Source organism: Typopeltis vanoorti, chromosome 8, assembly GCF_054136105.1.
Source record: "Typopeltis vanoorti isolate ZY-2024b chromosome 8, IOZ_Tvanoo_1.0, whole genome shotgun sequence".
Classification (NCBI taxonomy): domain Eukaryota; kingdom Metazoa; phylum Arthropoda; class Arachnida; order Uropygi; family Thelyphonidae; genus Typopeltis; species Typopeltis vanoorti.
In genome coordinates, this window is record NC_143556.1 from 19077506 (window position 1) to 19105158 (window position 27653).

General features: G+C 36.5%; 1 protein-coding gene across 1 annotated transcript in view; it reads right to left on the reverse strand.

Annotated features, from left to right (window-relative positions):
- The window catches only part of LOC150103773 (carnitine O-acetyltransferase-like), a 179270-nt gene that overhangs the window by 87515 nt on the left and 64102 nt on the right, over positions 1-27653 (reverse strand). Inside the window, exon 4 of the mRNA XM_090397071.1 lies at positions 19779-19897. Coding sequence (XP_090253197.1) covers positions 19779-19897 — 119 coding nt within the window. The remainder of the gene's footprint in view (positions 1-19778; positions 19898-27653) is intronic.

Here is a 27653-nt window from a genome sequence, read left to right on the forward strand (position 1 = left end):
CGCATGTCCCAAAAAGGAGAATCCATTCCGATAATAGGGTAATCAATCCGTCTTCTAAGATGAGTTTGTTTATTATTACAGGTCAGAAAATTTAGCTTTTCTTTTATGAACATTGTACTTTTTAAAGTGTAACTATTTTGCTTGTATAACAGTTGGAAAAATGTATGTAGAGTATTAACAAAATTAAAAAAAGGTATAGCATAAAACAAAAATTTAACGAAATTTATTTTTAAGAAAGTTTTCTATAAAATAAAAATAATTATACAGAAAAACAGAAATTTTTTCAAATGAACTTAGATATTCTAAACTTACAGTTTAGAATATCAATTTTTAATGTCCTAAACTGATTAATTATTTGTGACTTGTTGAAAATTTATTTATCACTAGGTTAGACTATAATAGATTTAGTTTAATCCTTTATCCCAGTGAGAGCAAACAAAGTTTGCGCCTGAAAATATCTTCAGGACTAAATATAGTGTTGTACTATCTTATCTAAATATAGATTTAAATATAGATATAGACTAAATATAATGTTGTACTATCTTAGAAGTGCCTGGTAGCTTGCTCCACCTTTGCCACGAGTTGCCTTGGTGTTGCACTACTTACTGGATAAGATAGTACAACACTATATTTAGTCCTGAAGATATTTTCAGGCGCAAACTTTGTTTGCTCTCACTGGGATAAAGGATTAAACTAAATCTATTATAGTCTAACCTAGTGATAAATAAATTTTCAACATCTTTCTCTAAATCCAGAGTAATTTTTAAAAAAGGTGATAAACCTTTTGGCAACTCCCATAGGCACAGATGACTTGCTACTGCTTCTGCCTGGTATCTCCAGCTCTGGGCCTGGCTCCCACTGAAGAGACCTCAATAAAGGTCGAAACTAGTCTGGGTAGATGGCCAATCCCTTTAATGCATAACAGTATACATATCCACATAGGAAATGTGTTTTGCATTATGGGAGATACTGGGTTAGAAGTGCCTGGTAGCTTGCTCCACCTTTGCCACGAGTTGCCTTGGTGTTGCACTACTTACTGGATAAGATAGTACAACACTATATTTAGTCCTGAAGATATTTTCAGGCGCAAACTTTGTTTGCTCTCACTGGGATAAAGGATTAAACTAAATCTATTATTTGTGACTCTTTTAACAAACCCATGCAAAAAAAAAGGTTGGAAAAAAAATACCATTATCAAATCCTTTTAATCTTCATAGTCATCTGAATAGGTGTACAAACGCCATCACCTCTGCGCATCTTTTTATTCATCTTTGCATAAATATCGAAGAATTATGCAAAGGTTCGCATAATTCTTCGATAATTCCATCTCTGTCCCAATACACATTTTCCAATGAGGTGACATGAGAGCAATGTTTTCCCCAGTTTTGAACTGTAATACTTTCAATCGCCTGTTCTGAAACCTTAAAAAGTTTCGATATGTCAATATTCCCAGTTACGTTGCGATGGCGAATGAAACTTTTCACTTCTGCCCAAACAAACTCAATAGCATTAAAACAAAATCCGATTTCATGAAGTATTTTCCTTAAAGTTTCTCTTTTCTAAGGAAAATTAATTTTTTCTTTAAGCACAGGAATCAATTTCGGAACAGTTGGCACTCTTTTCTCGACCACGTAAAATTCATGAATAGTTCTTCTTATAACGTCTACATCAAAATCATTCAAAGCTATGGTTTCGATGGTTTTCTTTCTCTGGTGCTTTTTTTTAGGAAATTTAAATTTTGGCTTACCTTCACCTTTTGATTCCCTACGAATTCTTTTAACAGTCGACCCCAATATGCCTGCAATTGCACTTGCACGTTTTATGACTTGAGAAAGGGGAACAAGGAGACTGACTGCCTTTTAATGATTCTTTTTCGCAGAATGTCAGCACATTATCCAATATTCTTTTGCAAAAGCTACTGAAACGTTTAACAACAGATCTTGTTGCCTATACTGGATCCATCATACAAATTAATAATACAAAAAAATGCAAAAAAAGCGACAACAAAAATCAAGCTAGTACTAGTACAGCGACAGACAAGAAAGCATGTGATTTCGCATGTTGGCAACCAATTTGTACATCCTTCATTTCTTTCTCCCCTTCAGCATGAATCGACTATTCTTGGCAAAACGCCAAGCAGAGATCTACAAACGGTATGCGTACTATAAGTACCTGCTGGATTTCTGTTCAAGACATGGACTAACCATTACTAACACTGTGTTCTGAATTCAAAATTATAATAACGGAATAACTCATGTAAAATATTATTTATTAGTGTAATTTTTGCCTGTGTATTGCACAGATAAGGTTGATAAAAGAATTAAATTGGAAGTAGAAAAGCAAAATCAACCTATTTTAACAAATTTGAGTGAATTAGTACAAGAAATGAAAAATATTAAACAACAAATACAGAGGGCGCTAGTGGGTCAGGCGCTACGAACGTGCTTTGAAGAGCTCCTGATTCAGATAAGTTTTACTAGGAATAATTAAGTATATATGCGTAATTGTTTAAGTAAGAGCGGCTGTAAACGTTGTACGCTACCGATAGTATTAGTGTGGGTTTTTTTTTTCTTGCTTAAACTAAATACGAAAACGTTAATATTAGACCTAGTAACCTGCAGAGAAAAAAAAATGGCGGCTGCATTGTCATTCCATGATTTTAATTTGGATTTCAGTAGGTTCGTTAAGTGTGAGGTCTGTTATATGTATTCCTTCGATTACATAAATGATTTGTGGATGTTTAGTACGGATGGAAGAAGGGTGTGTGCGAAATGTGACCTGAACGAGGAATTGATGAATGCGAATATGAAGTTGATGACAGAAAGTGCTAGTACCGATTGTGTCGTGAGTGCACGTTTGAAAGAGAATGGCGAGAAAGACAGGCGAAAAAATGTTAAAAAATCAGGAAAAAAGAAAAAGAGCGATTTGACAACCGTAACGGATGTTAAAAGGGACGAAAGTGAGGCGGAAAGAAACGAAATTGAGAGAACGAATGAAAGTAGAAATGGCGTGGTGCAGAAACCGCAAGTAAAAAAAATCGAAAGAATGAATGATAGCGAAAAAAGAATGACTGATGGCGAAAGTTGGACGCATGTTGGAACGAAAGTACTAAACCAAAGAAAGATGAATGACAGTAAAAGTGAAAAGAATGATAGCGAAAGTTGGACGCATGTTAGTCCGAAAGTACGGAAACAAAGAAAGATATGTGAGAGTGAAAGTGAGAAGAATGACAGTGAAAGTTGGACGTATGTTGGACCGAAAGTACGGAAACAAAGAAGGATGAATGAGAGGGAAAGTGAGAAGAGAGGGTCGAGAGTTAGAAAGTTAGAAAGATTTAATGATAGAGTGAATGTGTCGCGAGGTTCAGAAGGTGAATTGGATTGGATGAAGCAAGAAATGAAATGGATGCGGAATGAAATTAAGAGAATGCAGGTCAAAACTATTAAAATAAATCATGATGGCATGAAAGAGTTAACAAAAGATGAGCGAGTGGCGTTGTATGGCGACTCCATTATTAAAGGTGTGCTAGAGGATAAAATGCACAAGGTATGTTTTCCAGGCGGTAAAATGAGTAGAGTGATTGAGGCATTGAACATGAGGCGGGAACGAGCAAAAGAGTTAATTGTATTAATTGGAACAAATGATTTGAGAGAGAACAAAGAGCATGTCAAAATGAATGTCAGGAGACTGCTTGGAAAGATAAAGGAGAATAGTGTGACAGGAAGGGTGGTCAGTGTGTTGCCTAGGTATGATTGTGGTGAAATGAGGCGGAGAGCAAGGATTATGAATGATATTCTGGCTGAAATGTGTGAGGAGATGGGAGTACAGTTTGTTAATGTGTGGAATGAGTTTGAGGGACGAAGTGAGCTGTATGGGAGCGATGGACTGCATTTGAGTGGTTATGGTGTGAGTCGCTTGGAGAGACTGCTGCTGGAAGGTAGAGAAGTGAATAGAGAGAATGAATCAGATCAAGAGGGGAGTGATGTGGAAGAGCAGGAGAGTAAGACAGGAGAGATTGAAGGAGTGGAAATGAATGTGGAAGTGAGTGGTATGAGTATAGATAATGAGAGAATGGGTGTGCAAGAGGAGCAGGGAAACGGGGAGGCTCAGGGTGGACAGGGATACACAGCGTGAGAAAGGTGGATGCTCCAAGAGGAGGTGAGAGAATGTGTAGGCAGGAAAGTAATGGGATGATCAGGGATCAAAAGGAAACAGATGGAATTGCAAAGGGTTCTAAAATGAAGAAGCGGAAAGGGAAATGGCCCCAGTCCAGCATGGAGAGATCACATCGAGTGAGTGGTATCAGTGGAACTAGCTGTAGATCCAGAAATGAGTTGTTGTGTTTGTATACCAATGCTAGAAGTATAAGAAACAAGGCGGATGAAATGGTTGCACTAATTGCGTCTGTGCACCCAGAGATTGTCGGAATAAGTGAGACATGGTTAGATGAGGATGACATCCTGACAGGAATAGAGATGGAAAGGTATGATGTGTTTCGTGAGGATAGAAGGGGTAAAAAGGGAGGGGGAGTGCTATTGATGATAGAGAAAGAGTTATGTCCATACAAGGTAGAGATGCAAGGGGGAAATGGGGCCAGTGGTTTTGAGGCAGTATGGTGTGAGATAGAGGTGAATAGAATCAAATACTTGGTGGGATGTTGTTATAGACCTGGTAATGTGGATGGTGGTGATAGTGAAATGTATAGTCAAATAAGCCAAGCAAATAAGAAAAGGGTGATCATTATGGGTGATTTTAATTATGGCAATATAGACTGGAATGAAGAGATAGCAACTGGAAGTAAAGAAAATGAGTTTCTTGAGTTTTTGAGGGATAACTACCTCAGACAGTATGTAACAGAGGGCACAAGAGGATTAAGGGTCTTGGATTTGGTCATCTCATCGGAGGATGTAATTATCAATGAGGTATCAAATCATCCACCAATTGGTGAAATTGACCATGAGGTGATTACTTGGGTGGTTGCCAGCAGTGCAAGGACCCCTGTGAAAAAAGGGTATATGTGGAACTACAAGGGGGGTGATTATGAAGAGCTCAGGAGACAGCTTGCAGGTGTAGCATGGAATGAGGAGTTAGCTGGAAAAGAGATCAATGCAGCTTGGGGGATTTTCAAAAAATATTTAGTGGATGCAATGTCTAAATGTATACCACGGGTGAGAAGGTTAAATAAGTTAGGTGTGAGATGGATGAATAAAGAGATTAAGCATGCAATACAGAGAAAAAGGGCATTGTGGATGCAGCATAAGAGAAGTGGAAGTAACCAATTTCATGAGTTCTACAAAGACCAGGCAAGGAGAGTGACTTGGTTGGTGAGAGTAGCTAAAGAGAGGTATGAACAGCAGTTAGCTAATGAAGCTAAAAAGAATCCTAGGGAGTTCTTTCGATATGTAGCCAGCAAAAGAAAGAATGATTATGGAAGGATGACATTGATTGGAGGAAATGGTATAAAGACAGCTATTGCAGAATGTGTGGTGGAGATACTTAATGAGCAGTTCATAAAGATCTTTCAATCTTGTGAATGTGACTTCATGGAGAGATTAAGAGCAGTTGATGATGAGGAGGAGAGACTGACTGTAAGTGAGCAAGAGGTGTTTGGGGAGTTGAGTAAACTAGATGTAAATAAGGCTGTGGGACTTGATAATATATCACCGCGTATTCTGAAGGAATGTGCCAGAGAGTTGACACCTGCCTTGACATATTTTTTTAATACGAGTCTTGCACTTGGTCAAGTCCCTAAAGAGTGGAAGGAGGGCAAGATTGTGCCACTTCATAAAGGAGGTGATCGAACTCAAGCATCAAACTATAGGCCTATCTGTGTGTCGGGTGTTGTGGTTAAGTTGTTGGAGAAGCTTGTGAGAGCTAGAATCCAGAGTTGGGTTGACAACAATGGTATAATCTTTGATGGACAGCATGGATTTGCTAAAGGGAGGTCTTGTTTTAGTAATCTACTTACTTATTACAATAAAGTGACTGCTTCCTTGGACAGAGGAGAAGGATACACAGTAATATACTTGGATTTCGCAGAAGCTTTTGATAGAGTGCCTCATGATAAGTTGACAGTCAAACTAGAGCAGATGGGGTTGGATATTAGATTAGTGCATTGGATTGGAGACTGGCTATCTGATAGGTATCAACAAGTTGTGTATGGGGGTGCAATATCCAGGAAAAGGAAAGTCACTAGTGGAGTGCCTCAGGGATCTGTTTTAGGGCCATTACTATTTAACTTGTATATTAATGATATTGGCGAAGATTTGGATGGAGATATTCAGTTGTTTGCAGATGATGCAAAGTTGGGAAGAACCATAAAGAGTAGTGAAGATGTTGTGGCCTTGCAAGAAGACTTGAATAAATTGAGTGATTGGGCAAGCAAATGGGGGTGTGAGTTCAATGTTGCAAAATGTAAGGTTTTAAAATTTGGAAAACAAAGATGGGATGCAGAATTTATGCTTGGTAAGAATATATTGTTGGAAGTAGAGGAAATAGGAGATCTGGGAGTGATAGTGGATAAGGATCTAAAATTTAGGGGTCACATCGCCAAAATTGTGAAGACAACACAAAGACTTCTGGGAATGATGAGGAGGACACTGACGTGTAGAAGTAGGGAGATTCTTGTTCCATTGTATAAGGCTTTGATTAGGCCACACATGGACTATTGTGCCCAGATTTGGTCACCTGGTTTTCAGAAGGATGAGGAGATGTTGGAAAGGGTCCAAAGGCGACTGACTAAGGTAGTTTCTGACCTCTGGAATGTCGAGTATGAGGAAAGATTGAAAAGATGTAATTTGCAGAGACTAGTGGAGAGAAGGAAGAGGGGAGATATGATAGAGACCTACAAGTTGGTAAGGGGTTGCTATAGGATCAATGGTGGAGAAGTTCTACAGCGAATAGTGGGAGATCAGGGGAGAACCAGAGGTCATCCCTGGAAACTGTATAAAGAGGGTGTGAGTAGGGGAGTGAGAGGCAGGTTTTTTTCGTGCAGAGTTGTGAATGATTGGAATGCCTTGCCTGAGAGTGTGGTGTCTGCAAGGAGTTTGAATGTGTTTAAGACCCGGTATGATGAGATGTGTGTGAGATAAAAGGACCTCCTAGATGAGTCTTTGACTCCATGAGGTCTTGTTTAATAATAATAATAATAATAATAATATCATTTATGTCTCAACCTCAGATGAAGAGAGAGCATAGAGATCCTCCCAAATGCTATAATTGCAATAAAGTTGGACACCTTGCTAGAAATTGTTTTCTTAACAAAAGAAACTACTCTAACAAAAGCTGGGATTCAAAGTATGGACACATACCCCACCGAGGATATGATAGGATGCAGATACACCAAGGATCTAATGAACAATTGATGAGAATTAAGGGAGAAATCCTAGGTTATGAATGTAATATTTTATTAGCTACAGGATGCAATGCTTCAACTATTAGAAAGGACTATATCCAAGGTATAAGACATAAATTAAGAGATAATATTGCCAAACTTAGACGACCTGTAAGAATTACTTCCCTTTCAGATTCTAATTTTGTAGTATATGAAAAAGTTCATGCTAGAATCTACTTACTTGAATTTAAATTAAATGTCTGGCAAGATTTGCTTGTTATGCCCTCAACCTCTAACATAAGCTCCCACATTATACTAGGGACAAATTTCTTGAAAAAGTATCAATTTTCCTGTAACTTCTCTAGAAAGGAAGTATCTTTAATGAACAGAAAGAGAAACATCAGGAGATGTAGTAATTATGTGTATGATGAGACAGAGAGAAGGATTTTGTATACCTGATAAAAAAGTTGCTCCAGATAAGCTAGAGCTGTTTATAACTGAACCAACTGTGAAGGATAGTGATACTAATTCTGATATGCACAATCAGCCTGAGACACAACTTGTCACTGACGAACCATCACAACAAGTAGTACCCAAACCTGAATCAGAGGTTGCCACTAAAAATAAACTAACAGTTGAAGTTAATGTTGCTTAAGGTAACCAATCTACATAATGGAACAAATCACCAAGTTGTGAGACAACTAAAACTCAATTCTAGTGATACAGAACATGATTTCTACTCCAAAAGAACACTATTTAAGAGTTATTTAAAACCTATAGGAAAAAGTGTAAGATTGAAATCCTCCACTGAAAGGAACTTGTGTGAAAAATTTTTCTCAAAAGAAAAATTTTTCAGAGAAAGGGTGAGCCTTTGTTAAACTATCTATCCCAATGGCTTTTACAGGCCTTTAAGGCCCACAACCTTCCAAGCATGCTTGGATTTCGTAACCGAAATACGAGGATAGAATGGTCACTCCTATGCCTCAAGGTATTCTTGGCTGTATCCCTGTGTGTTCAAGGGTCCGGTTTGCCTGCTTGCGGGATGAAAAACACCAGATAAACTGGCGAAAAAAACCCTACTGCCCGCGCCCAAGACCGGCTAACTTGGCTATGGCTGAGGAAGATCCTTCAGCTCCTCACGTCTCCGACGGGAATCGAACCTAGGACACTCCTTCCCCAGGCATATGGTTGCGAAGCGCAAAGCCACTAGGCTAACCGTGCGGACGCCTTTGTTAAACTGTGAATGAAATTATTATGTATATTTTGTTCTTCATTCACATTTAACATAACCTATCATATATTAAGAATGACCTGTTTAAAAATTATTTGTTAATCCCATGCTTAAGAATTATTTTTCATGTATTATTCCTGAAATTCATCAGCTATTATTTGATTAAATAATTTTAATGTATATTTTACTATTGGAAGGACCCAGTGATAAATATCATTTATCTTATTTACTTTATTCCTTCAATAATATTATGAGAAATTATATGTATATAATTTAATGTACCTTATATATATACTGTAACATATATTTTATTATTATTAATTGTAAATGAAATGAAAGAGAAAATTAGGTAACTGTAATATTTTATTAATGTTTTTCATTACTCTATGTAAAAGTATAGCCTTATGTAACGTTAACGCAAATGTTTACGTTTTGTTCGTTGCCATGGAGAGAGAAATAAAATGGAACGCGCGTGGGTAGACCGTGAGCTTCGATAACAAGGAGAGAAGAAAAATATATAAGTGGTAATGTTAGAATAAAGAAAAGGGGAGAGTTTTTTGGAAGTGGAAAAAAGGAAGGATATAAGCAAGGGGTGAATGTAAATAAAAAGGACTGAAGGGCAGGAATTCAAGAGAGGAATATTTAGAAGTGTGCAGAGACGAAGTGTAAACTCATGGATAGCTGAAAGTAAAGTCAGCAGTGGCATTAATTGGAATTTGGTGCCGTATTTGGATAATTAAAGGACTGGAAGGTTAATGAAGGATTCAGAATAGATCCAGTTAGCTTAGAATTACTACTTATTTCTATATTGCTTTTAGGAAGAATTGTACGGAGGTTAATTTGTTGTGAAGTAGTAAACAAAGATATCAATCTGCCCTATAGTTGCCGTCGAGAATTGTGAAGCGCGGCAAATAATTATCTAGTTATGACCTTGAAGAATTCTTTTAAATTATTATTATTATTATTATTCCTGATACCTCCAAGGAGTCCGAAGACTCATCGCGGGAGGACACCTACAACTGTCTCTACACCTAACCTCTACTACGAATCATCTCCATCAACACCATCTACCGCCCACCTCCAACACCACCACAACTAGTAATTTTTGTCTGTAAATTGCATGTGTTCTGAAGGGCCGATTTGTATGTATGCGGGATGAAAAACCCGAGTTTCCGGGAGAAAAAACCCTGCTACCTCCGTATGAGATCGGCTAACTCACCTTCGATTTCAATCGAAGGTGAGTGTGTTCCATGGGTGTAATAAATATAATTTAAAGATGAGTGTGTTCCATAGGTGTAATAAATATAATTTAAAGATGTGCTCACATTAAATCTGACGTGCTGAAGATAAATTCCGGTAAGGACAGTCATATTTTATTTGTTTCTGTGTATGAAGATTTGAGTGATAGTTCCATTTTGCTTATTCTAACATTTACTGTGGCATATCGCCGAAGTTAGAAGTTAAAAATAATTTGCCCTGAAATAATATCTGCCTTGTTTAATGATATGATAAGTGCCAGCTGAGAGTTAAGTGTGGAGTAATAACTGAGAAATATGAGCAACCTAATTAAACAAGAAATTCTGTTGTATTAATCTGAGTAAGGAATTTTGTAATTGAGAAAACTATGAAACTTGTATGTGAAGATTTTGAACACTGAATTAGCATGAATGATTTGACCTAATGTACTAACTTGGTTGTAATGTCTTATTTTAGAAGTGGAATTCATGTATTTGTCATATAACCTTATATTAAATGTTTTGTTTTGTTAAATTCAATATTGTGTTTGCCTGCTTCTTTTTTATTGCACCATTCATAAATAATTCGAATCTAGCAGGAGCCTCAAATGAAAGATATTGAATTCGGCCTAAATGAGTAAAGAGACTGCTAATTTAATTGAAAATTGATTCTACTATTTTATATAGACTAATCTAAATATAGGGTGGCGCAGTATAAATATAAATTTCTCTATATTTGTATTAGTGATCAATTGGCAATTAATAGATTTTATTAGAGCCTGTGTAGCTCGGCGGATGTGGCGTTTGCACACCGCCGCGCTTGGCCGCACAAAGGAAGACTTGGTTTCGAGTCTAGTCGGCGACTAGAGGAAATTTTTCTAAGCCTTTTTTTCGACCGGTTCCCGAGTTAGTCGATCTCTGGCACGAGCAAGCAGGTTTTTCCTCCCGGAAACTCGGGTTTTTCGTCCTGTAATCTCAAGAAAATCGACCGTAGAACCCACATTATTTCAGACATTAAATATATTGTGTTAGGGTTAGGGACCACGAGATGGCGACACATTTGAGCCGTCTCTCTTCACTGCATACCGCTTAATTAGTGATAGCCTTGGGCCATCTGTCTCTGATTGGGTACCAGTAGAGATTGAACTGCCCACTCAGTCTCCAAAAGTTAGATAGGGCTAAATGGCCTCGCCTACTCGAGTATATGGGAATAAAAAGGCGTTAGCTGATTTTTTTTTTTTTTTTTTAGATTTTATTAATAAGAGTACGTTACAACAAAATGGCGGATTCGAAACTAGGATGTACGTTTCCAACACCCTTTATATTTTCATATATTTTTGACCATGAGACTTAAAAATCAAATTTTATCTTCGTTAAAATTGTGTCTACCCATATCGCACATGTAGTTATATGTAGGGAATTTATATTAGGGGAAAATACCATTCAGCACGCATATACGTCAACTGTTAACCGTATAAAGTGTTTATTGTTGAAAATTGTCTTCATTTACTGTCAGGAAAGTGCATTAAAAATTAAGTGTATTAATTTCAAGTTGAGCACTTTATTTTCTGGCGAGTTACATACATAATTAATATGTAATGCTTTTTTTCATGCAAAAAAATATTTTTATAGTAATGGGCACAAACTGCAACGAAAGGGAAAAACCAACATTGAAAAGAAAATTTATTTCTCTCGAAGGAAAAAAATTAAAATCTTGGATCGGTCGAAAAATGGAGAAAAACCAGGAGTTGTTGCAAGGACTTTGAATTTAAACGAATCAACAATTTGAACAAATAAAATAAACATAAAATCCAAGAAAGTGTTTATTGCTGGGTCAATGGTAAGTGCAAAGTACGTTGGTCAAATGCACAATATTCTAATGCCAAAAATAGAGAAATTTCTAATGATTTGGATTGAAGATTGCACTCGAAAGAAAATTCCTTTGGATGGAAATCATATTAAACAAAAAGTTCTCACAGTTTATAAACATTTATGATGCAGACCAGGTGTTCAATGTGGATGAATCCAGGTTATATTGGGGGGAAAAAATGCAAACACGCACCTATATTTCGAAAAATGAAAGTCATCTCCTGGATTCAAAGTTTCTAAAGACAGAATTACTCTACTGTTTTGTAGTAATGCATCATGTAATTACATGACAAACCCAATGTTTATTAACCGATCCTCAAATCCTCATGCTATGAAAGATTAAAAAATGCACTTTATTTTATTTTGCCTAAAACATTTATGCATTATGTGCAATGAAGTTTATGTACAATTTGTAAATTTATAATTTTATACTATGTATTTGTTTCATAATTTATATATTTTCATAACTTGCATGAATTACCTGAATTAAATAAAAATATATTTTTGTTGGATATGTCATTGTTTATATAACCTTAAAAAAATAAATAAAATAACGATTTCAGAAACTAACCCTACTTTTCTATGTGATCTGAGTCTCCATTAACGCAATTTATATAACGTGCCATTTCTATGGAACCTAACATCTGCGTTATACGAGGGTTACCCGTGTGTGTGTGTGTGTGTGTGTGTGTGTGTGTGTGTGTGTGTGTACACACACACACACACACAATAAAAAGTTAGGAAAGATTAGCTGATTTATAAAGTATACTATCTTCCATAAAGGGGATAGACGTAAACTATCGGATCTGTTTAAGTTAGGAGAGTGAAGTAAAGTTTCACCTGTTTCTTTATAAAGCCGTTCCATTAGGAACTGGACTTTTGTGAAGTACTCTTGTCTTGTTCCAATGAACTCTATGTCTAGTGATGATGGCATGTTCTGTAAGTTCAGACAGTTCAGGTTCAAGGTACTGAATATAAGACTGGTGTTCTTCTAGCTAAATAGAGGCAGATCTTCCTGTTTGTACGAAATAAGATAATCCACAAGAGCAAGGAATCTAGTGGACACCTGGATAACTAAGATGTGGAAGCTTGTCCTTTGGAGAAGTGAGAAAGGTGAAGATTTTTCTGAAAGGTCAAAAGGAAACAAAAATATTCAGTGGTTTTAAAACTTTTGTTATATGTTCACTAATGCCTTGCACATAAGGAATAGGAATGCACGTTATTTCTTCTGTATCTGAAGAGAAAGACATTAAAACTACTCAAAGCTCTTTTGATGAAGGAATTCTTATCTCCATAACACTGTGTTTCCAACATAAACATATGCATAAATTCACATGAAGAAAATACAGCGATAAGTAATATTCTGTCTAAGCTATGCATGTGCACATTGGTTCAGAAAGGGACCTAGTAACTGTGTGCACAAAATTTTTGTTTCAAGAATTTTTAATTTGCAGTCAATAATTTTGGAACGTGCTATAAAAATGAATTGCATTACAAATCATACTTGTCACTTATATTATTTAGTAATTTCTCCAATGTCTCCACTCCAATATTACTCTAACCCATTCCAAGTTAATATATTCTAATAGTTATTTTTACTTTGCACTGTGAAGCAAACTGATGCTGATGTCAGCAAGTTCAAGTTGTAGAAGCATATTTGTTCAGTGTCTACTGTCTACACAGTACAATCAGCTGAACTTGTGCAAACAGTCATAGATTTTTGTAGCCACTCGGATTTAAGTGAATTAATGTAGTAGTGCTTACAATTTTACAGATGAAAGCAGGTAACATTAATATGAGAAATACTGCATTAGTGGTTTTAGTGTGTTAAACCCTCAAAATGTCACTGTCAAACTTGTGTGGAAAAGTGGAAAAGAACTGAATATTCATTGAAATTTGAGTGGCTGCATTATTGTGACAATTTATTTATAAACTGCATGTATATACAGTATTTAAGTAGCTGAAGGAGTAAGCATTTAGGTTACTCATAGAAATATTCAGCAAGCAACACAGAAGATCTTTTAACAAAGATGTTGTCACCAATTTTAGGTGCATTAAATTTAATAGTTTCATTTAATAATTAATATTATTAAATGAATAATAAACATCTCAAACACATTCCATTGGTTTGAAATGCTGCCCAGAGCCTGGATACAATACTATGTGTGATTCCAAACTCTCTGGCAATATCAGTTATTCTCTGGCCTTCTTCAAGCTTTCCAATAATTCTTTCGACCATGAAATCATCTAGATCCTTGTTCTTCAACCAGTGGTCTACAGAGATTTCCTGGTGGTCCGCCAAAAATTTCTTCGTCTCTCAGAAACAACACTCCAGTCACATATATCAGATTTCTAACCTCTAAGCAGCTGCAGATGTCGCACTAGCTAAAAATTGTAATTTTATAACATTGTAACATTGGATTTAATAAATAAAATACTATCTAAATTGGTTTATATTTCTGTCTTATCCATCAGCTGGTCAGCGAAATATTTCTCCTATTTTCCCAGTCCACGGGTGTAAAAAGGTTGAAGAATGCTGATCTAGATGATTCTTTGAGACATTACAAGATATCCAAGTTTGCAACTTTATTTCTTCAGGAAAAGTGCTTCCTTTAAACACAATTCACTTTTTACCCTATTGAGTGCTACAACATAACTTATTTGCATGCAATTTGAAAATTTGAACGTGAACCTGTTTCTACTTGAAATCATCAGTTACACAAATTGCCATAAGCATTCATCTGAATTTGCAGTTGTAATCTTCAGAAATAATGTTTGTCCTTCAGTTTGGTTTTGGACACCTGTGTAGTTTGGTGTTGCTATAGGCCAGGGAATGTAGAGGGTAGAGACAAAGAAATGTATAGGCAAACTGGCTTTAGTGAGCAAGAAAAAGGGAATCGTTATGGGTGATTTATTTATGGAATGATAACATAGCTTTTGGATATAAGGAAAATGAATTTCTTGAGTTCTTGAGAGACAACTATCTTAGGCAGCATGTAAGGGAGGACACATGATTATCGAGAGTATTAAATGTAATCATTTCAGAGAGGGATGTGATTATGAATGGGGTATAACATTCCCTCCTCCCCCTCAAAGTGGGCAAGAGTGACCATGAGATGATTACCTTGGTGGCAACTAGCCATATGAAGACTTCTGTGAGGAAAGGATATATGTGAAACTACAAGGATGGTGATTATAAGAAACTTAGGAGACAGCTTGAAGCTATAGATTGGAATGAGGAGGAGTTAAGTGGGAAGGAGATAAATGCTGCATGGGAATTGATCAAAAGATATTTAATAACATCAATGTGTGATGTATCCCAAAGGTCAAAAGATTGAATAAAGTAGGTGTTAAATGGATGAACAAAGGAATTAAGCACAAAATCTGGAAGAAAAAGGTAATGTGAAGACAACACAAGATCAATAATGATATTAATCAGTTGTATGAGAAGTAGAAAGAGCAGGCCAGGAGGGTGACTCACAGTTGATAAGGACAGTAAAGGTGCAGTATATCGGACCAAGAAAAATCCCGGAGAGATTTTCTGTTATGTGGCAAGTAGAAGGAAAAATGATTATGGCAAGATGATGTTAATGGATGAAAATGGTAGAATGGTAACTGCTGCAGAGGACATAGTTGAGGTATCATTAAATGAATAATTCATAAGAGTGTTTCATCCTCATAATTCATAAGGATGTTTCATCCTTCCTTGATATAAATAAGAGAATAGGATTTCATGACATATCACCACGTGTCTTAAGGCAATGTTCCAGAGTACTGGAACTTTCCCTTAAGGTCAAAGATGGCACAACTGTCTTACAGCAGCACAGGTTTTAAGGGTAGAGAACAAACATAAAATTGCTCCACTTCAAAAAGATGGTGATAAGACTGTGGCCTACAAATTATGAGGGTTGTTTGAAAGGTTTGGTAAAAAAATAAGTTAAACACATTTTTTCGGAAAAAATCATGTTTATTTCTCGACATGATCTCCATCGAGGTCTATACATTTGGTCCAGCGAGTTGCCAATTTTTATATTAAATTGTGCAAAATTGTCATTGACAGCTTTGATGACATCCTCATTCGAAGAAATTTTTAAGTTTGGGAACAAGAAGTCACACGATGCCAAGTTCAGAGAATACAGTGGATGTAGGACCAATTTGAACCTCAATTCGTGCAATTCTGCCATTGCGATGGCTGATGTGTGGGATTATGCATTGTCTCGATGAAAGAGCTTTTTTGTGCACCAATCATGGCCGTTTATTCTTCAATTCTTTTCAATGGTCCAACAATGATGCATAATAGACTCCTGTTATTGTCTTATCCTTTTCCAAATAGTCTATCATGATAATTCGTTGGGAATTCCAAAAATCAATGGCCATCACCTTCCCAGCTGACAAAACGGTCTTTGCTTTTTTCGGTGCTCTTTCACCAGGCATTGTCCACTGTTTTGATGCTGCTTGGACTCAGGTGTGTAGTGGTGGATTCAAGTTTCATCTACAGTCACGAATCAGTGCAAAAAATCCTGTGAATTGTGATTAAACATCGCCAAACACTGCGTTGAAATGTATTTTCGCATGCATTTTTGATTGACAGTCAACAATCATGGCACATGAAAAGGTGCACACACCTTTTCATGTGCAAATTTTCATGCACGATATTATACACCTGTTCAGTTGAGATGTCTACAGTCTCATGCACTTTCACTTGGCGGTCTTCCATAACGATACCATGGATTTTTTCAATAATTTCCTTCCTAGTAACCTCGGTTGGGCATCCAGAGCGTGCTTCATCTTTGATGGACTTACAACCACGTTTAAAGTAATTTATCCAAAAATAAATAGTCTTTAATGCTGGTGCAGAGTCCCCATGAACTGCATCTAACTCGGCTTTGATCTGCGCTTCTGTCCACTTCTTGAAATAAAAGTGTTTTATCACTGCAAGAAACTTGTTTTTCTCCATTTTTATGAAAATTGCGTACACAGTCATTTTAAATGTTTGCAAATGAGAACTACGTGTTGCATGTGGCTAAAATTTTGCCCAGGGTCATGAAAACTGGTATGAATGAATGAACTGTGTTGTCGTCTATTGGAAATTTACCAAACTTTTCAATCAACCTTTGTATTTGGCAATCTGTATACATGGAGTTGTGGTTAATGTACTGGAGAGAGAGCAAGGATACAGAAATCGATTAATAACAGCAGTATTCTCTGTGATTGTCAGCATCGGTTTGTTAAAGGGAAGTCATGTTTTATAATAAGGTGATGAATGAACTGGACATGGCAGATGCATATACAGTAGTACTCAGATTTGGCAAAAACTTTTGATAGATTGCCAGATGATAAGTTGGTAACTAAATTGGAATGGATAGGATTGGATACAGACTAATAATTGGCTGTCAGCTAGGCATCAGTAAGTTGTATATGGGGATGGTATCCAAAAAGTGAAAATCCACTAGTGGAGTGCTGGAGGGGTCTATTTTGAGGCCATTGTTGTTTAACTCTTATATGAATGATATTGGGCCAGGTTTAACTGAAGACATGCAATTGTTTGCAGATATTGCAAAAGTTGGAAGAACAATGAGTAATCAAGCAGATGTTTTGGCCTTACAGGAGAAGTTGAATAGATTGTATAAATGGCAGGCAAGCAGAACTGTCAATTCAATGTTAAGCTTTGAAAGAGGAGAGATGCAAGATCTGGAAGTGGCAGTGGATAAGGACCTAAAATTCAGGGGACACACTGCACAAGTTGTGAAGTTGTCACACTGGATTATGGCAATGATGCAGTGGTAATGGTTCCACTGTATAAGGCCTTGATCAGGTGATATAAATTACTCAGTATAGATTTGGTGACCTGGTTTTCATGGTACTGAGGATATGTTAGAAAAGGTCCACAGAAGATTTGGTAAGCTGGTAAATGGTCTCCATTATGTGGGGTATGAAGACGGACTGAGGAATTGCAATTTACAAAGCTTCGTAAATAGGAATAGAGGGGGGATATTATAGCTGAGACACTGAGACACACACAGGTTGGTTAAGGGTTGTTAGCAAGCTAACATGGAAGAAATTTTTCATAGAATGGGAGGGGGGGGATAGAAGAAGAGACCATCACTAGAAACTGTATAAGGAGCGTGAGCAAAGGAGTGAGGAGTCTGAGCTTTTCAAGGTGAGGGGAATGCATTGCCTGAGAGTGTGAGGAATGTGGACACATTGAATGAGTTTAAGACATGATTTGATGAGCTTTGTGTGTGATTGAGTATCTCCCTTGATGAGTCATTGACTCCATCGAGGTCTGCCATTATTAATAATAATCATAATAATATTATTTAAGTTAAGGGATATTACATTCCATATTGTTTCATAGCCGAATAAGAAACTCAAAGAGTTTCATGCCGAATATGGTAAATATATAAAGTTTGGCGAGTCCAAGCGTAAGCAAATACCTGGATAGTGTTACAACTGACACTTTAGGGAGTGCAACACTGATGCAACTCATGGTGAGGTCACTACCCAGACCGGTTTCAACCTTTATAAAGGTTGAAACCGGTCTGGGTAGTGACCTTCTCTCACTCATAATGTAAAACAGTAATACAGCTCCTAGGAGCTGGGTTTCACATTATGGAGAAATATCAAGAATAGTGATCGGAGCTTGCTCCACCCTTACCATGAGTTGCCTCAGTGTTGCACTCCCTAAAGGGTCAGTTGTAACGCTATCCAGGTATTTGCTTACATTTGGACTCTCCGAACTTTATATATTTACTATATTCGGCTATGAAACAATATGGGATGTAATATCCCTTAACTTAAATAAGTTTATATGTCACCGAATTGAAGCCTTTGGCTCTTCATATAATTAATCATAATATTTTTTATCTCATCATTCCATCTTACTGCTACTCTTCACTGTCCAGTTTTTTGGAATCCATTTCAATGTTCTTTTTGTTCATCTGTTGTCAAGCATTTAGACAACATTTTAATCTTGTCTTTAATAAAATTAAGACCTTGTCAAACATTAAGTGCCATTATTGTCTTTTATAGCTGTCACAATATCTGTTACTTTTATTTCCTTATTCACTTAGAGAACAGAGATATGGTTAAATAAAATCAATTCAAACAAGGCCTTTATGAAATAAACAGCTTTTTTAAGATCTCCCACAATGGAGTCAAAAGGCTCATCATGGGAGATCTTACTCTAACACACACACCTCATCCATATTAATCTGGTAATAATCCTTACCAACTTATATTTCTCAATCATATCCACCCTTCTCCTATCTGCTAGACTGCAAATTGCATGTCCTCAATCTATTTTCATACTCAATATTCCTGAAACCACGTTAGTCAATTGTCTCTGGACTTTTTCCAATATCTCTTCATCCTTTTTTGAAAACTACATGACCTAATCTGAGCACAATCCATACGTGGTCTGATCAAAGCCATACATACTGAAATCATTAGGTAGGTAATACTGGGCTCTCTGGAATGGTGTTATCAGGAAAGATTGAGGGACTGTAAAATTTAGTAGTTAGATGAAAAAGACGTGACCATATGAGATATTTAAATTAGTTTATTTTACTGGATTAATACAGAAGAGAATACATATAAGTGGAAGGTAATAGTGAGAAAACAAGAGGCCATCCTGGAAGTTGTGTAAAGTGTGCGGTGAGGAATAGATTATTTGTGTTGAAGGTGGTGGATAAGTAGAATGCATCACTGGAATGTGCTGTGAATGCTAGAAGTGTGAATGAATTTAAAGTTCAATATGATAAAAAAAACTTTTGCTATATCAAAATTTTGTTTGTTAACTTTTTTTTTTTAAATAAATATTTCATTGTAATTATAAAAAATTAAGACTAATGGGAACAAAATTGTCATATGATTTTTAAATTTCTAATTTGTTCTATGCCATCAGAATCCATAAAAATACAGATAAGCCAATAAATATGAAATATTTATAAGCCTAGCTAGTCATACTTCTAAAAATAAGTCCTTTTCCAAAATTTTGTAAAACTTTCATGCAAAATGTGCAGAAAAATTTATATAAAAGTAAAAAATGTTGTATGTAAGTAGTATATCAATTGACATATATAGTTTCTAATATACATTATTTACTCACTTCAGCTGATCATTTTTGGTATGAAACTTTTGACAAGAGTAGATAACAGTGGGGCTATAGTACCCGACCACAGGTTTGCGAAAATTTAAGTGATCAATCTGTAACCACACATCTGTTAACTGGAGAAAAAAAATAAAAAAGTGGATGAGAGGAAGATAAGAAAATTTTAAGAATATGGTATTTTAATCAAAAATTTCATAAACATAGACCTTATTTAACTTAAATAAATTGTTTTTACTTTATAATAAACACCAAATAATATTACTTGGTGTTATAAAAATGATGAGTAATCATTTTTAATAATATTAAAAATGATTACTCATCAAAAAATATTTTTTTATGAATGTAAAATATTAAATAATAAAAAAGTGACATATATATAAAAAAAAAAATCAGCTCACATCATTTTTGTTCCCGTAGAGGGAGTAGATGAGGCCGTTTTAGCACTATCTAACTTTTGGAGACTGAGTGGGCAGTCCAATCTCCACTGGTAGCCAATCAGAGATAGCTGGCCTAAAGCCATCACTAATTAATTGGTACACAGTGAAGAAGGCGGCTAGCAAGTGCTACTATCTCGTGGTCCCTAACCCTAAACAATATTTTTAATGTCTGAAAACATTGTGGATTCAACGGTCGATTTTCTTGAGTTTATGGGATGAAAAACCCGAGTTTACGGGAGAAAACACCTGCTTACCTGTGCCAGAGTCGACTAATTTGGGAACCAATCGAAAAAATGCTTAGAAAATGTACCTCTAGTTGGCAACTACATTTGAACCCCCAAGTCTTTCTTCATGCAGTCAAGTGCTGTAGACTGCAAATGCCACTTCTACTGAGTTACGTTTCCATTTTATCATCATGCTAAATGCAATGGCACCATTTTATCTGACTTCCACTCCTTTGATTCTATTCTAGCAGTTGCACTTTCTGAACAGCCAGATCAATGAACTGTGTATTCCTTAGAGCATTCTCTTAAAACACATGGTGAAATCCCCAATCCCACAGTCTTATTGGTTTTCAGAGAACTTAGTATTTGAAATACAATGCATTTGTCTTATACACTTCTATACCTTCAACCACCTCATCACTCTAGGAACAAAATCTGTTTATTATTATTATTATTACATAACACCTCCAGGGAGTCCAAAGATTCATCTAGAGAGGGTACCTACTCTACAACTCTCCATCTCCACCAACCACAACTACCTTCATCATCTACACCAAAGGCATCTACTACCAATCACCACCACTAGTATTTTCACAAACAAACATCCATGTTGTAGAAATATGTAAATTTTGTTTATATTCAGTCCTTATTAAAATCTCTTATTAAGTCTTTTTCGCTTGCTGCGCCTTTGTAAATCTACGTTATCTCATTTAAACTTATCTTCTTAACTTTGATTACTCTCTTATCCGTTTGGCTGCAAATATTGAAGCTCACATGTGCAAAGCTCACAGAACAAAGAAATCACCTCAGGCTGGAGCCAATCTCTTTGTCTGAACAGCTGGTGTTTTTCTAATTTGAATTTTGGAAAATTTGTTTGATTTCTAGCTGCACCACCAAAATACGTGGATGGGAGGTGAATCTCCCTCCAAAGAAAAACACACAGTAAAACACACGGAACCTTCCTCTCTTAATAATAATTAAATCTAGAAGCTTAACCCTTCTAATCTACAGTCGTGGCAATATCTACCTTAAGGTAGATATTGCCACGACTATAACCACACAGATTCGAGTTTAATGAGTAATGCATTGAAAATATCAATCAGGGAAGTTATTTAAACAAGAAAACAATTTATTCATCACTAATGAAATATACAAACGGTCAATTATAAGTTACAAATAGATTTTGCTTTCATGCTTCAAATAACAACTCAACATTACGTTTACATTTAGTCCCTCAACACAGTTACTTCTAGTAATTATAGACACAATTACGTGTCTATAACATTAACCTAGATATACTCAAATCATCCTCAGATAAACATTTGTAAGTTTATACAATAGCTACAACATTAAACACAAGATGTATTTCCTAAATTTCTAAACTAGGCTTTCTCTCACATAAGGCAAAACAATTCAAATATCAGCATTAGGCCTAAAGTCCTCAAGTACCCTATATAACAAAACCCTTAATTAAACACCGTCACAATCTTTTTCTCTAGATAAACAATGAAAAAATCTTACTTGAACATAAGTCTGGACTTCTCTGAATGATCCTTGAAATAATCTCTTTCGGTTACCGTTCGTCTTTAGCACTGAACTCAGGTACCTTTTCTTGGGCTGTTGAGATCCCTCTTTATTATCAGCGAGCATCAGGAATTCGGTGGCATGGAAACACGGCATCAAATTTCCTTTAAAATCGCTAATCTTAGTCACGTTGCTCCCTTGGCATTTTCTGTCTGGAATGCAAGTCTCCGATGGCGATCACAAATGATCTCCCACAATGTTAGCAAAGCTTGCTGCTGTCGCGTACATCGTAACCTTAACCTCAGGTCAGAACTCCATGTGACCTCGTAACTTCTTGCTGACCAATAGCAGGACCAGCATTCTGGAAAGAACTCGAAACCGCATGCCTGACTAGCAAGATGAATAACCTGAAAAGGGAAAGGCCTCGACTCACCACAGCAACCCTCTATTTATCCAGCTCCGATGACCTTGGGTTCGCTTACGTCGTCGTCCCTGGGTATTTCAATGTTCTGCACCTGTTACCTTTTCCAGTTGTTGCATTAAGGCAGAAAGCCCCCATGCAATGTTGACCTTCATGATGGTAGTTGTCCCAGGTCATAACTTAATATGATAATCTGTCTGGAATTATCATTGACTAGAGAATTCTTTAGACACAAATTATTTTACACTTATTTTCCTTTGTTCTTTTACAGAACATCTGTAGGTTACAATATTCACAATTTATTAATTTCAAAAACAAAAAGAATTATCACTATTAAATCACAAGTATTTTTATTGGAATCTTGTTTACCAGTAAAATCAGTATACAAGGTGTTTTTGTATAAGATTCCTTCTATACACGATTTTACAATCCCTATGGTGGGATTCGAACCCGCAGTCTTTTGGGTGGAGAGCGGATACGCCAACCAGGCCTGTTTATCCAGGATGAAATACCCCATTAAAGTCATCGTTAAACAACTCCACTATGTTATCTGCATTGGTTGCTCAATCCCCCATTGCCATGTAACAGGGCCATTCATCCACAATTATTTTCTTTTGCTTACACCACTGAAATCTATTTTTAGTCTATTTAAATCATTCTGTAGGATCTTTACATCATCTTTATTAACTATTGCTCTACCTAGGTTTGCACTATCAGCAAGCTATTGAATATTTTCCCTGAGATCATTGGCTATATCATTAATATACAAAAATTACATAACAGCATCCTGAGTACAGAGTGCTATGGTACAGTATCAGCCGCAGACCTTCTCCTGGACTCTACTCCTACATAAACTATTTCTGATGTCTATCTGTCAGCACCCTTTGATTCACATCACCAGATTTATATTCATCCCCAATTCTTCCAATTTATGTTTAGAGTTCCATGTGATATCATATTAATGCCTCTGCAAAGTTTAGCAGTATTGCTTTGTAGCCATTCTCCTTATCTAACTCAGCTGACATCTTATTACAAAAAAAAGTGAGTAAACTGCTCAGACACGACTTATTCTTCACAAAACCATGTTGCCTCTCAAAAATTCATTCCTAAATTTTGTCCTTTACCAACTTCTGCAATACCTTGACCATCATTCCTGAGGTCAGTCAATAATATATTGCCATTGCCTTGGAGTACCCTTTATGTAATGGAACTATTTTCTCCTCTTTCCACTTCTTGGGAGACCCACGCCGAACTGAGATTAAGTTAAATGATCTGGTCAAAGGCATTGTCAAATTCACTAGCACATTCTAGTAATACATGAGCTGCTATACCATCTAATCCTATAGTTTATTCATATTAAGGTTCTGTAATATAATATTTACCTCTATGTCATCTACCTTTAATACTACATAAGGTCCTGTAACATTCTGTTAATACAATATCTTCACTTGGTTGCTACATCTTTGAATAGTGATCAATCTGTAATTTGACTATTTTGTTTGCTTCAGTCACCTCTCTATTCAGCATTCATCAGAATTATCCTACCTTTTAGTTGCAGCATATCAAAAGAAATATCTGAGATTACTTTTGGTAATTTAATTTCCATATCTAATTTCTTCCTGTACTCAGAGTTTGTCCTGTTTACTATACTGGTTCTGCCCTATTTTTTTTACTGCTTATGTGCTTGCTGATCACTTTTCTCTTTAGATTTCTTCCACAAACTTTTCTTTCTTTTTTTTTAAATTTTTTATTTTATTTTAATTCCAGCTCCTGCTTAATGATGCTGCTCATTCATTTAATTCCCACCTCATTTATTCTTATAACTCTAGATATGCAGTCCGCTATTACTTCCTTCAAGCAGCCTTTATGAATTGCTATGAACTATGAATGTTTGTCCAATATCTGCATCTTCTTTTGCCATGGTACCTCTTCAAGCAGCCAATTGGGAGAATATGGTGGTATTGTTCAGAGAGTTAATCTCCTACCCACCCCATCTGACAAATTTAGTTGCTTGTCTGCCATGTACACATTGTAAGCCATCTTGTACAGCTTGTACACCATCTTATCATGTAATGAAATACAAAGTAATGCATAGTAATCATTAAAGAGATGATTACTGTGCATTACTTTACATTAAATTAGACATTAGATTACATTGGAGATTCGTGAATTCCAAGAATATTATCATGTATGAGTCTCCCTTCTCTAGCCCTTTATTCATTGCTTTATAATTAAATCCAAGTAGATGATATAAATGCATGCTGAGCATTGCAGAGAATCATATATCTATCAATGAATTTGGTATTCTCTTCCTAACCAATTTCTCCAATACCTTAACCACAACTATAAAGACTGTCCAACTATAGAACCACTTTTGTCAGTGGCACTATTTTGCTTTCTTTTCCCTACTTAGAGATCCTCTCTATTGCAAAACTCTCATTAAACAACCAGACTAAGAGCACAATTAATTCTTTGCACATTCTCAAAACATATATCATAATTATTATTATTACGGGCAACTCCAAGGAGTCGACAGACTCATCAAGGGAGCCCCTAACATTATGTCAAGAACAACTATTCGTCTTTCACACAGTATCTATCATACCTCACCTTAAACTCATTCACAGTCATAGCACCCACAACAGACTCTGACGGCTTATTCCACTCATTTACCACTCTCCAAGTAAAGAACCTAGCTCTAACACCCCTGTTAACCACATTTTTGCCCAGCTTCCATGTATGGCCCCTAGTCCTCCCACCACCAGCCCTATTCTCAAAAATATCTTCTGGATTAATCTTATAGAAACCCTTCAGTAATTTGAATGTCTCAATCATATCACTCCTTTTCCACCTATCAACCAATTTTTGCAACCCACAAATCTTCAATCTGTTCTCATAAGGTTCATTCCACAGACCTGCCACCATGTTGGTCACTTGTCTCTGGATCCTCTCCACCTCCTCCCCATCAAGAAGAAACCCTGGCGCCCATATCTGGGCACAGTAGTCCAGATAGGATCTTATCAGGGGTCGATATAGAGGAACAATAACGTGTTTGTCTCTGCTTGTTAAAGTATTTTTCAGTAACCAAGTGATTTGATGAGCTGTTTTAGCCACTTTTGCAATGTACCCCCTAAACTTCAACTCCCTATCCACCAACACTCCCAAATCCCTGGCCTCGTCAATCTCCTGGAGTACGATTCCACCAATGTGATATACTGCTGCTAATCTTTTCACTCTAAAATGCATAACCTTACACTTTGCCACATTAAATTGACACCCATTTTCCTTAGCCCAGTCCTCCAAACTATCCAAATCATCCTGCAAATTTTGACATCCTGTGCACTCACAATTGCTCTACCCCACTTTGCATCATCAGCAAACAAGTGAACACTTCCTCTCAGATCCTTTCCTATATCGTTAATGAACAAATTGAAAAGTAGTGGTCCAAGAACAGAACCCTGCAGCACACCACTAGTCACAAGCCGTCTTTTGGACTCCACTCCTGAATAAAACACTCTCTGGTATCTTTCCATCAACCACCCTCCTATCCATCTCACCAACCCTATATCCATTCCCATCTGCTCCAGTTTACTGATTAGAGTTCCATGTGGTATCCTATCAAAGGCCTTCGCAAGGTCCAGTAGAATCACTGAAAATCCATTACCCTTATCCAGTTCAGACTTACTGTGTTATAAAACGTGAGCAAATTACTGAGGCATGATCTACCCTTCACAAAACCATGTTTTCCCCTATACAGTATCCCATTTTCATCTATCCAATCCTGTATTCTTCTCTTGATTAGTTTCTCCAAAATCTTAATTCTTTAGCCGCTTCATGTACGACACGAGCTGGTATACCATCCAATCCCACAGATGTATTAACATTGAAGTTTTTTTAATAGACTACTCACCTCCACCTCATTCACCACAATTTCTGTATAAACTTTTGGTTCATTCATTTCTGCAATGTCACCACCTGGATGATATACTCTTGCAAAGTGCTTGCTCAGTAATTCAACTATATCAACTGATTCAGTTACCTCCTTACCTTCGGCATTCTTTAAAATCATTCTGCCATATACATTTTTTCTTCTACATGCAACATATCGAAAAAACTGTTTAGGATTGTCTTTAGCCTGCATGGCCAATGTTCTTTCGTAATTCTTTTCTGCTTTTCTTACCACACTCGTTACCCTTCTGGCCTGGGCTTTATACTGTTCATGTGTCTGCCGGTCACCTTTAATATGTCACTCTTTCCAATAACTTTATTAATATCTAACCTATTGAACATATAATTTTTTTAAACACTGTTCCTGTACACAAGACGCAGAAGAACCTATAAGTACATCAGTGTAGGTTGCGGGCAAGGATTGGGAAAGAAGAAGTTTGTCAATATTGCTATCAACATTTTTCTTGAAGAACTGGAGGTCATAGTTTGGGAATACTTTATGAGGTTGTTCCAGAGGATAGAGGTATATGGAATAAAAGAAAAAGAAGTAAAACAGGTTTCTTGTATTTGTACTGAAATAAGATGTTGAGCAGCTGCTGTTCTCTTTTATAAGGCTAGTTCAGTGGAGCAATGACTATGGAAGTAGTTACAGAAGAAATACAGAGTTGAAACAGTGCATCTGTGAGATAAAGATTGAAGTGAATCTGTCAGGCAGGGCTCATCTATGAGCCAAACGGTGATCCTCTTGACAGTATTGAGAATTTTTACAGAGATTTTAGATGGAACATAGCAAATATGTTAGCAGAGTATTCTAAGAATGGGCAGATTTAAGATTTGTATACAGTTATAGTTGAGTTGGTCAAAAATAGCATCTTGAGCAAAAGCAAATGCTAATTTTTTAGATGTCGAGGAAGCTATTAATGAGATGTATTTATACCAGAAGAGGCTGGAGAAAAATATATCTGTCCAAGCAGAAAGAGAGAGGTCAGATCCTGTCTGGTGATTTGTATATTACTGAGGGTAAAGGTAGGTAAGCTGAGATTTCTTTTGCAAGAAAAAAAGCAAAACCGCATTTTGGTGACAATTAAAATGACCATATTGTTCTCACTCCACTGCAAGATGGCATGGAGATCACTGTTTATGGCACTGGCTATAGCACTCTTGCATTAGTGGTGAAGTTCAAAGAAAGGGAACCATCTACTATGACACAATGAATCACCATAGAAAACCCAGCTACCCAATTACAAAGGAAGGTAGGCAGGCCAAAGAATAGCAAATTGCTTGGCAGGCCTTAATGCCAAACATGATTAACACCCTA